This window comes from Haliotis cracherodii, unplaced genomic scaffold, assembly GCF_022045235.1.
Source record: "Haliotis cracherodii isolate W230 unplaced genomic scaffold, xgHalCrac1.p SCAF_21, whole genome shotgun sequence".
Taxonomy (NCBI): domain Eukaryota; kingdom Metazoa; phylum Mollusca; class Gastropoda; order Lepetellida; family Haliotidae; genus Haliotis; species Haliotis cracherodii.
Window position 1 is genome coordinate 12,200,539 of NW_027266277.1, and position 12,525 is coordinate 12,213,063.

Sequence of the window (12,525 nt, forward strand, 5' to 3'; positions counted from 1 at the left end):
ATGGAGTAAGTGTTTGTGTGTGAAGAGTTATATTGAGCAAATGTCTGTGAGTGAAGAGTAACATGGAGTAAGTGTTTGTGTGAAGAGTAACATGGAGTAAGTGTTTGTGTGAAGAGTAACATGGTGTAAGTGTTTGTGTGTGAAGAGTAACATGGAGTAAGTGTTTGTGTGTGAAGAGTAATATGGAGTAAGTGTTTGTGTGTGAAGAGTAACATGGAGCAAGTGTTTGTGTGTGAAGAGTAACATGGAGTAAGTGTCTGTGTGTGAAGAGAAACATGGAGTAAGTGTTTGTGTGTGAAGAGTAACATGGAGTAAGTGTTTGCGTGAAGAGTAACATGGAGTGTTTGTGTGTGAAGATTGACATGGAGTGAGTGTATTTGTGAGAAGAGTAACATGGAGTAAGTGTCTGTGTGACGAGTAACATGGAGTAAGTGTTTGTGTGTGAAGAGTAACATAGAGTAAGTGCTTGTGTGTAAAGAGTAACATGGAGTAAGTGTTTGTGTGTGAAGAGTTATATTGAGCAAATGTCTGTGAGTGAAGAGTAACATGGAGTAAGTGTTTGTGTGAAGAGTAACATGGAGTAAGTGTTTGTGTGAAGAGTAACATGGTGTAAGTGTTTGTGTGTGAAGAGTAACATGGAGTAAGTGTTTGCATGTGAAGAGTAACATAGAGTAAGTGTTTGTGTGTGAAGAGTAACATGGAGTAAGTGTTTGTGTGTGAAGAGTAATATGGAGTAAGTGTTTGTGTGTGAAGAGTAACATGGAGTAAGTGTTTGTGTGTGAAGAGTAACATGGAGTAAGTGTTTGTGTGTGAAGAGTAACATGGAGTAAGTGTTTGTGTGTGAAGAGTTACATGGAGTAAGTGTCTGTGTGTGAAGAGTAACATGGAGTAAGTGTTTGTGTGTGAAGAGTAACATGGAGTAAGTGTTTGTGTGTAAAGAGTAACATGGAGTATGTGTCTCTGCGTGAAGAGTAACATGGAGTAAGTGTTTGTGTGTGAAGAGTAACATGGAGTAAGTGTCTGTGTGTGAAGAGTAACATGGAGTAAGTGTCTGTGTGTGAAGAGAAACATGGAGTAAGTGTTTGTGTGTGAAGAGTAACATGGAGTAAGTGTTTGCGTGAAGAGTAACATGGAGTAAGTGTGTGTGTGTGAAGAGTAACATGGAGTGAGTATCTCTGTGTGAAGAGTAACATGGAGTAAGTGTTTGTGTGTGAAGAGTAACATGGAGTAAGTGTCTCTGTGTGAAGAGTAACATGGAGTAAGTGTCTCTGTGTGAAGAGTAACATGGAGTAAGTGTCTGTGTGTGAAGAGTAACATGGAGTAAGTGTCTCTGTGTGAAGAGTAACATGGAGTAAGTGTTTCTTTGTGAAGAGTAACATAGAGTAAGTGTTTGTGTGTGAAGAGTAACATGGAGTTAGTGTCTCTGTGTGAAGAGTAACATCAAGTAGGATCTCTGTGTGAAGAGTAACATAGAGTAAGTGTTTGTGTGTGAAGACTGACATGGAGTAAGTGTTTGTGTGTGAAGAGTAACATGGAGTAAGTGTCTGTGTGTGAAGAGTAACATGGAGTGAGTGTCTCTCTGTGAAGAGTAACATACAGTAAGTGTTTGTGTGTGAAGAGTAACATGGAGTAAGTGTTTGTGTGTGAAGAGTAACATGGAGTAAGTGTCTGTGTGTGAAGAGTAACATGGAGTAAGTGTTCGTGTTTGAAGAGTAACAAGGAGTAAGTGTCTGCGTGAAGAATAACATGTAGTGTTTGTGTGTGAAGAGTAACATGTAGTGAGTGTCTCTGTGTGAAGAGTAACATAGAGTTAGTGTTTGTGTGTGAAGAGTAACATGGAGTGTTTGTTTGTGAAGAGTAACATGGAGTGAGTGTCTCTTTGTGAAGCGTAACATGGAGTAAGTGTTTGTGTGTGAAGACTGACATGGAGTAAGTGTTTGTGTGTGAAGAGTAACATGGAGTAAGTGTCTGTGTGTGAAGAGTAACATGGAGTAAGTGTTTGTGTGTGAAGAGTAACATAGAAGTAAGTGTTTGTGTGTGAAGAGTAACATGGAGTAAGTATTTGTGTGTGAAGAGTAACATGGAGTAAGTGTTTGTGTGTGAAGAGTAACATGGAGCAAGTGTCTGTGTGAAGAGTAACATGGAGCAAGTCTCTGTGTGAAGAGTAACATGGAGTAAGTGTCTGTGTGTGAAGAGTAACATGGAGTAAGTGTCTCTGTGTGAAGAGTAACATGGAGTAAGTGTCTGTGTGTGAAGAGTAACATGGAGTAAGTGTCTGTGTGTGAAGAGTAACATGGAGTAAGTGTCTCTGTGTGAAGAGTAACATGGAGTAAGTGTCTGTGTGTGAAGAGTAACATGGAGTAAGTGTCTGTGTGTGAAGAGTGACATGGAGTAGGATCTCTGTGGGAGACTGACAACACTGTGGTATATAAGCATACACAGTGGAGAGTCCTGAAGATTTCCAAGATCCAATCCCATTTAACAATGTCTTCCAAGCAGAGAGTGAGTGAGTGAGTGAGTGAGTGAGTGAGTGCTCTTTTCAGCCATTTTTCGGCAAGGAAGACCTTCAATGGTTGGACCCAATTCAGATAGGACTCAAACCTAGACTTCCGGGTGGAGCAGACTCACAACCCTTGCCACTGGGCTAACACCACGCATCTAAACACAACAATGTAAATAAAACACAAAGTTCAAGATTAATTTGATGTATTTTAATGCATCCTGAGAGGAGACTTCCATAAACCACAATGTTACGAATTAAATCATATCAGTGATCCAGTTGATGCTGAGACAATCAGGCCTTTACAATCTCTTTACACGTGAAACAAGATGCTGACAGCTTCATTACAATCAATAGTCAAGCTACTCCATTATTTCAAAGTTCCATCATGTCTGGTCTCCATGGAGGTAATGTCCCATAAAAAAGGGAGACAACTCTCTCCTACAAAGACATCCCATACAGGACCAAACTAATCCATAACAACACTAAGTTAATACCCCGCAACAGATGTCTAACAAGAGCTTTGATCGAAGAAGGCAAAACTAATCAATAACTTGGTGAAAAGCGACAGATACTTAAGACTAGAGGGACATATGGAGCTGAGATAACTGCCGAGTTTACACAGAGAATATCTGACTCATGTCGTTTTATGGGTAGCTCAATATGCCATGATGCAACATGGATATTCAAAAGCTGTTAAGTCGTAAGCACTGAGACAGATGCTCCCTCTGACCCTAATTAAATATACCTATATAGGGCCAAGTTGAGGTGGACTAGATATAATGCTTATCATTAGTATTGAGACAGTTACTATCATATTCATACACAAAATCATCATCCATAAAAAAATCTGAAACTGTCCATTAATGCTTTTGGTGACAAAGGAGGTAAAAACTTGAACATTAATTAAATTGATTTATTGTTTTTGTTTTCATGAAAATCCAGGACATGTTGAATCACATTCGTGAAAATAAATATGAAGGTGATGATATTTGAATAATTTAGTGAGACATTGTGAGGCAAAACAAAAAAGCAACAAAAATAATAAATCTTGAAAACGGTGCTACATGTAAATAAATGCTCCACTATTATGTTGACTTGGGACTAAGGAGGGAGACCTCGTCAACAATGTCTAAATACTTGAATTACACACTGCAATAGCAGTTTGTGTCAGCCTTGACAGTCACAATATGTTTTGAGGAAAGTAGCAGGAGTTACTCAAAATGGCAATACTGTGGTTAAACATGGAAGCCATATCATTGGGGACAGTTGAATACTATACAACTAACAACTATTTCTGCATACAAATATGCATGAAAATAAATAACAAACAAGCTATGCTAACAACAACCATCTAGTGTATAATACTGGACAGTTGAGATCCTAACAAAATGGCTGCTGGCAAGAATGGAAGGTTATAACTACAAAACACTATCTTCCTCAAGACATATTATGGTGGTTTTGACAAATGGTTTAATACTGTTACACGAAGGCAATGGATATAGGTCTGTCCGTCAGGACTGGTCAAATAAACAAAAAGTATAAATAAAACTTCTTACACCAAATTATATGCGCTAGACATGATCTACAGTTAGCGATGCACATTGGGCATACAGCCTTGCTTGTCGGGCTTAGGATTAAACGTAGTATGTGCAAAGCTGAGATTCTAGTCTCTTGTTAGATATATTTTGGACTCGAGTGTTACTTAAACCCCATAATAGATAATTATGATTGAACCTACTGAATCGTCTAGCCATACTGAAGCAGTATTCTTTTCTAATCATCACAGCGAGGGGGAGCACTCAGCTATATACATCAAGGAAGAAAAACCACTTCACAATAGTTCAGTCAAATTTCTTAGAAAATTCATGTTTCAGTAGCAGTATAAATAAATCTACATATTAAATACAGTGTAAATATAATTAGATTTCAAAATGTCAAAATGAAAAAGAAAAAGTTTCAAAATCTATACATGTGACATACAGTTGTTAACAGCACAAGTGTAATGAGTTGTTAGGCGAGTGGGATATACAAAGTCCATTGACTAGTCATCGTTGAAAATTCAATAATATCCACTCAACTCTTACATACACTGGGTCATACCAAGGGTACTCATACACACAAGGTGTAATCATTAAGTGCAAAGGTTGAATACACACAACCTGTGTAAGAAAACACTCCAAAAGTCATTTGGTTGAGAATTTGGTCCCTCAAAGCACATCCCTGAAGTCCGTTTGATTGACCAGGCAGGTCAAACTACAAAAGACAAGTCCGACACAAAATGTACATCAACACCATCGTTTAACGTTTCGACATTTACACCAGTGTGTAAGTTTACACCAATATACATCTATACATCAAGTGGTCCTCGTACCAGCAGCTACACAGATCGTCACAGATCTTCACAGATCACACAGTTCAGACTATTTATGTAGAACAGGCTAGAGTTGGGGTGTAGCCACTCTGAAGCTCATAGCTCGGTTTCGGACACACCTCAAGTCCATCATGGTCTCCATGGTGATACCCATTGGCGATAAATGACACAGGAGGCTTAATGGTTTCTTTTTCGTTATTGTTCTCAGACAGACGAGCCGATTTAGCTGGAGGCTCACTCACACTCTCATTGTCATTGTCATCTGTTGTTTCGCCTGCTTCATCGTCACCATCATCCATCACAGCATCAACTGGACTACGGCGACTACTGAGATCTTCTTCAGAGAATTTGTCTTCCCCGTGGACACCTTCAGAGACTTTACCTTCAGTGGCTTTCCCGATAAAGTTACGAATTTCGGAAAAGTAGGCGTCATCTTTCTCTTCAAGCTCATTGGTCGGTGAGTCTACTACATTCGGGCCTTCAGACTCGTGTTTCTTCAAATGGCGATCAAGGTTCGTCTGTTGCCCAAAGCAGCGATCACAGAGCGGACATTTAAAGGGCTTCTCCTTGTTGTGGATGTTGCGGACGTGACGTTGGAGGTTGGAGGAGATGCTGAAGGAACGCTCACAGTACTTGCATTTGTAGGGCTGCTCTCCAGTGTGGGTACGAAGATGGCGGGTCAGGTTGGCAGATCGTGGGAAGATCTTGCCACAGAACTTGCAGGAGTAGCGTTCCTTCATTTTGTTTCCACTTGGAGAATAAGGGTAAGGGTCAACAACCTTATCCATTTTCATCATCGGGGATAGGGTCTTGTCGGCATCTGTTCGCATTAGACTGAAGGGGCTCATTGTTGGGAATGCTGGGCTGCCCATCGGGAATCGGGGAAACGGCATGAACTTGGCTACATCCTGGAAAGCCTGGAGCTTCTCCTTGTCCATCCTCATCATCGTATCCATCACAAGGGGTGTGGGGAAGGGGTAGGGGAAGTGAGGGAACTTTACGTCAGGCATCAGAGGAGATCTCATCTCACCATATACATGAGTCTTGCGAGGTGTTTCAATTGGGCTTGCCTCCTTGGTGATCTTCTTGCTCAGATCCAGAGGCAGTTCATCTTTGGTTGGGGTAGCAAGTTCTGGTTTTGGTGATGGAGTCTTCTTTGAGAGGTCAAAAGGAGCATCTTGTCTGTGACTCGGTGGTGTGAGATTTGGTAGATCAGATCTGTGTTTGGTAAGACTCATTGGCAGGTGAGGAGACCTCTTAGGATGGCAGATCTCACCAGGCTCCAGACTTGATGATGGCCTCTTATGACTGGATTCGCTTTCAGCATCTGACACTGAGCTGACATCAAGATCGCTACCCGTGCTCATGTCGGACATCTCGCCATCCGAACCATCACGTACCTTCATCTCGCGGTGGTCATCCTTCTCGGTGGAGCTCATACTGCTGCCCTCTGGTGAGAGTTTCTTCTCGGGGGTGAAGTATGCAGGAAGTTTGGCACTGGGGGAGATGGGTGATCCAAGGACCCCTGGGAGATGTGCTCCCGGCTGTAGGACTGGGAACGTGGCACCGAAGGCAGGGTAGTATGGGAAAGGAGGACGAGCTCCATACAGCCCCATCAGGGCAGGGTTCAGGGGAGTTGGTTGACTTCCCGGTGACAGCGACATTGGTGACATCTTATCTGCCGAATAGCACACACGCATGCCGTTTCTCAGCGCCCCCTCGCAGAATCTCTTGTGCTTGCTAAGGGAGGTAACTGTTGAGAATGCTTGACCACAGTCTTTGCACTTAATCTGCTGACGGCAATCCGCGTGCATACGTTTATGTCTGCAGAGGTTGGAAAACTGGGTGTAGGCCTTGAGGCAGACTTCACACTGGAACGGCTTCACGCTGCTGTGAATATGTTGGTGCTGCTTCAGGCCGCTGGATGTGGCGAACGTCTTGCCGCACTCGGGGCAAGCGTGACAACGGGCACCGATGTGCTGGGAGCGGATGTGGCGCTGTAGGTTGCTGGGGTCTGTGAAGACTTTATCACAGTTCTCACAAGGGAATCTACGACCGATGTCGTGGGCAGTCTGAAAAGTTAAAAAGGAATTATAAGTGAGGAAAAAGGGGGCAACAATCGTCAGCTTATAATTTCATATTTAATTACAAATAGTGAGTACGCCGCTTTTAGCAATATTCCATCAATATCACGGCGGGGGACACCAGAAATGGGCTTCACACATTGTACCCGTGTCGGGAATCGAACCCGGCTCTTTTGCGTGACAAGAGAACGCTTTAACCACCAGGCTACCCGACCGCCCCTCGTTATAAATAAACACTGTAATAAGCATCATGATATTTTGAACTTAATTTTGGTAAATATAACAAAACACTTAAAATTTATAAAATGTAAATAACAAAAAATATTAAAGACATTTATCATAATATTATTAAGAAATGATTTAACCCCAAGGTGGTGGAGTGGGATGAAAGTATTGACATGGTATCAGTCAAATAAAATAACAGCTAAAAAAACATTCTATATTCCTAAACACCGTAAATCGACAATTCAACTGTGAATTACTTGTGTAACTAACCTGATGTCTGATCAGGTTGGACTTCCACTGGAAAGACTTAGGGCACTCGTCACACTTGTACTCCCCTTCACCTGTCTCGGTTTCTCTAGCTATGTCGGAGTCGGTACTGCTGAAATAAAAATATACAATAAACAATTGCACAAAATAAAGTCAGGAAATCAGTACAATCAATTTAACAACCTTGTTGCCATATTGGATTTGATTTCTTTTGAATGATAAAAAAACCAAACAAACTTTTTTTTAAATCCAAACCTAAACATGAATAATCAATTTCAGAAGAAAATCAATAAAATCAATGATAAACCAAAATGGGAATACATTCACAATTATAAACATTCAGTTAATGTTAACCTTCAAAACCATATCGCAACAATGTGTAACAAAATAGTCATAAAAACATCTCAACAGGTAAATGAATGAAAACGGGAAGGTGAGTTACTTTGACACGAGAAGAGAGAGTCCCATATCCTTCTCTCGCCTCTCCGATCGGTAATGTACGTCCGTTAGGCTACCCTTTCCAGATACAACTGGCCTGTACCCCCAGCAGTCGTTGAATGAAAGGGTCTAAGCTACCCACAATCCCTGACAATGAGAGAGAGCGTCTATGCCGGCCCAAAGCTATCCTATCATCAACAACAAGCCAGTGCTTGAGTGATCGTATTGTCAATAGGCCAGTGGTAATATCACCTTAACGCGTTTGTCGGCTGCACAGTGTGAGAGCCCTATCATTATCAACGAACCCTAACATCCTTCTCTGATACGCAGAACCTCATTGGCTGGCGTCTGTCCTGTCCACCTGTCACTCAAATCTGTGATTTGTTGACAAGGGATTTAGATAATTCCTTTCATTGCTTGCTTAGCATGGCGGAAGTCATGTTGCAAACTTTTATTGGAATTTCAAAGTTTTGTGAGAAGATCTGCTGTCATTGGACAAAAACTCATGTTTGGTAATTCAAAGTCAGTCAATGCATAGCTATCTTGTATTGACCTTTGTTAATGAATAGATTTTCTTCATTATCAGTTTACAGACGCAATCATTTGATAAATAACAAAGCTGATGACTCCGATATGGTGGAATTATTCTATTTGAAATTACAATCGTATACGATTATTTGTTGCTCAATACTTTTCCTCCGCTAACAATAAAGAGTTCCTATTCACTTTAAACCTTCTATCACAAACCCAGATGATTTAGGATAAAAATGTATGAACTGAAAAGCCCTCTGGATTGAAAAGAAATGACAAATATAATAATTCTGTCTTGTAAAGGAATACAGACTTTTATCATTATTGGCGAGCATACATATTTTGGATTTAATCCAAATCACTTGCTGATTCAATTTGGAAATAAGAAAGCGAGTGTGAACAAGTCTTAGTCATCACATCTGAAGCAGGAGATGATTGTAATGATATTGTGATGAAAATTTCTAAGAACAGGTTTCCAACAAAACACTCAATATCACACATGCACTAGATACCATTTTAACTTTCTTTTCGTTTCAAATATTCATGCATATTTTAGTCAAATGTAATTTTTCAAGTAGTTTCATAGTCATTCATAGACACATAATTGTCTCCAAATAAATTACAGACAACACTTTTATTATTTAGTAAGTGAAAAACACACAATAAACATTCACCAACACTTACAACCAAACCAAATACTTCAAACTTCAAGATGCTTCAACAAAATATTTCAACTCAAAATATGCATGCTAATGTAAGCGAATTAATCAACTTAACACTTAAATCACACAAAATTCTAAATCCCACACAAAACATTATTTCTGTCCATTCTGCAATCATAAATTGGAGTACCCATGCAGAAAAATGACAGACTTACGCTAAACGATTTTATGTCATGTGATCGCCTGGGGACTGAGAATAAATCAAGACGAATATTACCAAAATAATTTTAAAAATAAACTTCGGACACAAAGCCTCAAAAAATAGTATCTATACATCGGACACAAAACATTAATTGCACGTGGTCTTCAAATATTTGGCTAAAAAATAAAACGATGGAATAGGATTGGATTAAAACTACCTACCTTTTACTTTCTGCCTCGATATGATCGCCAGAGTCGCGGGTCATGGCTTGGTAAAGTGCAGCGGAACGACCACAAACATAAGTCTGATGGCGACGTAGTGCAACTTTAGAACGGAAAACTTCACCACACTCTGGGCATGAGTAAGTGCGATCTTCTGGAAAAAAAAGAAAACAAATTAATACAAAATTCACACAAATCCAAAATTAATTTGTCTCAACATTACTGTACAGCTTGCAGTCAATACATTGATTTTCAACATCATGATAATCAAGGAGTAAGATTATTCAGTTTCAAAGAAATTCCATCTTACATACTTTGTACCTGTAGTAATGTAGTACAGGTGGAAATTAATTTCAGAATCCAGTCGAGAAGGACCAGAAATGTCTCTACACGTTTACTTCACACGAGAGATGCACATTGAATGTGTGACGAATTCTTGGTCGAGGACAATTCGAGCGGCCATATGTCACATCACTCTGGTACAAATTAAAGTTAGGCGGTGGGCATTGATTGGCCATTGAGATAACGTGTGCTGTCTTAATGATATCACTGATAATGAATGTGACTTTGTGAGCTGCTCGAGACGTGGTGACGGATCATATTGTCAAATAACCCCACCTGTCCAGGTAAACACAGGTAAACACAGGTAAAATTGTGGAAATATTGGGTAAAATTAATGAAAAAGGCATCAAAATACAGAAAATATTATCACCATTATATATAAGTTAAATAAATTTCAAAATATTAATAAATTCATTGTTTATTTAAAAAACCAAACTACTTGAATTATGAAATTTTCAAAATTTCTAAAAGCTTTTGTCTGACACATTTTGCTTGAATATTCAACAGAAATGACATATCTAAGATATTACCTCTTAAACACAATACACACATAACTCTTAAAAGGTCCCATTGAAATACTCACAACAGTATAATTGATCAAAACCTATTGTTTTCAATTTTGAGTACTTCAAGAACCAGAATAACAATACAATATTTTCCAAATCTCTTAAAAGACTGTCTTTTAATGGATAAAGAAATCTCTAGCCTTTGACAGCTAATTGTTACGGGACAAAGAGACGGAATAACTGCATTAGCTCGGCAGGTGGACCGCAGAGCACATATAATGTTACTTGATAAACATAATGAAATTAAGGAGAGCAACAACAACCCTTAAAACCCTATCAATTAATTAAACTGTCAAGTCATAACCATATGCTGTGATGAAGCTGTTTTTATCCATCATCAGCTGGCCTAACGGTGTATAACTGACGTATCGTACCCATACATGTTCTCCATCCTCGTCCTCCCGAGTCCTAACTAGCCATTATTATCGGAAATCACACTGCAAGAAGTGATCGAGGGAGCAACAAATTTGTATCCTGGTCTTCAGCACCTGGGACACCTGGCTCTGAGACAACTGTTTTTACCTGACTGTCACCTCACGGGCTGTATCCTTATCTCCCTCCGGACCAGTCTGCTCGACACCACAACAAGCATATAAAGTTGTAAACTTGCCTATCATAAATTGAAGCTATTGCTACCTTGAATATCATAAGCTTCCACCATCCGAAGCGATCTTTGTCAACATGGGGTTTTGTGTGTCGATCATGCGGAGAGGGGCGGGACGGGAGGGTGGGGGGTCAGAGGGGGGCTGAGGCTGAAAAGGGGACGACAGGCTATAAAATAGGAGGACACTTGAATCGGGGTATAGTGATAAGGTAGACAAGATAAACGTTGATAAATGGACAATAAATGGTTTGGATTAACAAGTGTAACGGTGTATCAAATACTGGTCAATTTTGTATCATATTTTTTCCAAAAATTCATTCATTTTTAAAAATGACATGAATCTGATAAATAGACATCCCATATATCTTAACTTAACCCTTATTCTATCCTTAGGAAATGGAAAAACTGTGACATGTACCTGAATAAGATTCTCGGTCCACTTCTGCAAGATTCTCAGCCAGAGACCATATATCCATTGGACACAAAAACACACTGTTGTCTCAAGTCCAGGCAATTCTCACTACTAATACAATGTTTCTATCTCTCTAAACATTTTTTTATTACTGTGAGAACCCACTAAGCATAGGTAGCTTAAGCCCCGCCTCCCGTCAGCCAGCCCCCAGATGACCAGTCGCCTGATAGGCCGAGCAGGGTAATTAGCGAGAATGTAATCAGTGTTGCCTGTCAATCAATCGCAGGTAGAAAGCCCTCGCTATACTGCGGAACAGTGATACATGGGACGAGAGGAGACTGGTTGGTTACGCTAGGCCCACACAATGTACTATTTAACTAGCCTGAGGGGGTATGTTGTTATAGTGAGGTGGGAGGGTAGAGGATCATGGGGGTTTAATGAGGGGAACCTTGCTCGTGTAAGGCCTTGTTTTGATGGACAGTGTAGCTTGAGACAGGAAGATTATGCTGTTGTGGCTGCTGACAAACCATGAATTTAAAATCATGGATTAAATTGAGCAGTCGAGACAAATGTGCAGAACTGACTATCAAATATCATATACACTTCCCGTCCACCAAAATATTTCCGCAAAATAATATCACTTTGGAGTTGTTATATTTATTTCAAACTTTTAAGGTGATACGGTGTCTAAAAATGATAAAATAAATTCACAAGCGATACAGTCAGCGCTATAATGAGGGACTTTGGCAGGTGAGGGGAATCAAAGGATGACACAATAAAAGGAAAGGTCGGAGGTTGCAAATAAACCCTAATTCATTCATCGCTGACCAATCACCCCCAGTGAGAAAAATGTTACACGGTATCACGACCTCTCTCATGACCTCACACTGACCAATCAAAAATGAATATAGATTCAGCACACTGACAATGACCAGGGGTCATCGCAAAGAAGCATCAGTCTTTTTAAAGAATATTCCGACCCATTGTCAATCATTTCTTTATTTGCTGCGACTTTCTTCACAGCGCCATCTGTTGGCTAGTGGGGCATGATCACCAAGTCAACGTAAAACATTAAATACGTGAAAACACTTATAAAA

General features: G+C 40.0%; 1 protein-coding gene across 7 annotated transcripts in view; it reads right to left on the reverse strand.

The window, feature by feature from the left end:
- Positions 1-2,711: 2,711 nt before the first annotated feature.
- LOC139470825 (histone-lysine N-methyltransferase PRDM16-like) overlaps positions 2,712-12,525 on the reverse strand; it is a 138,779-nt gene continuing 128,965 nt past the window's right edge. For 5 of the 7 annotated variants that reach the window (XM_071253128.1, XM_071253127.1, XM_071253130.1 and 2 more), the window contains 3 exons: positions 9,505-9,658; positions 7,454-7,562; positions 2,712-6,946 (listed from right to left, as the gene is read on the reverse strand). In XM_071253128.1, the coding sequence (XP_071109229.1) occupies positions 4,928-6,946; positions 7,454-7,562; positions 9,505-9,658 (2,282 nt within the window). In that variant the 3' untranslated portion in view covers positions 2,712-4,927. Of the gene's footprint in view, positions 6,947-7,453; positions 7,563-9,504; positions 9,659-11,434; positions 11,570-12,525 lie in introns of those variants that run through there. The other 2 variants (XM_071253133.1, XM_071253129.1) reach the window with 2 other exon arrangements.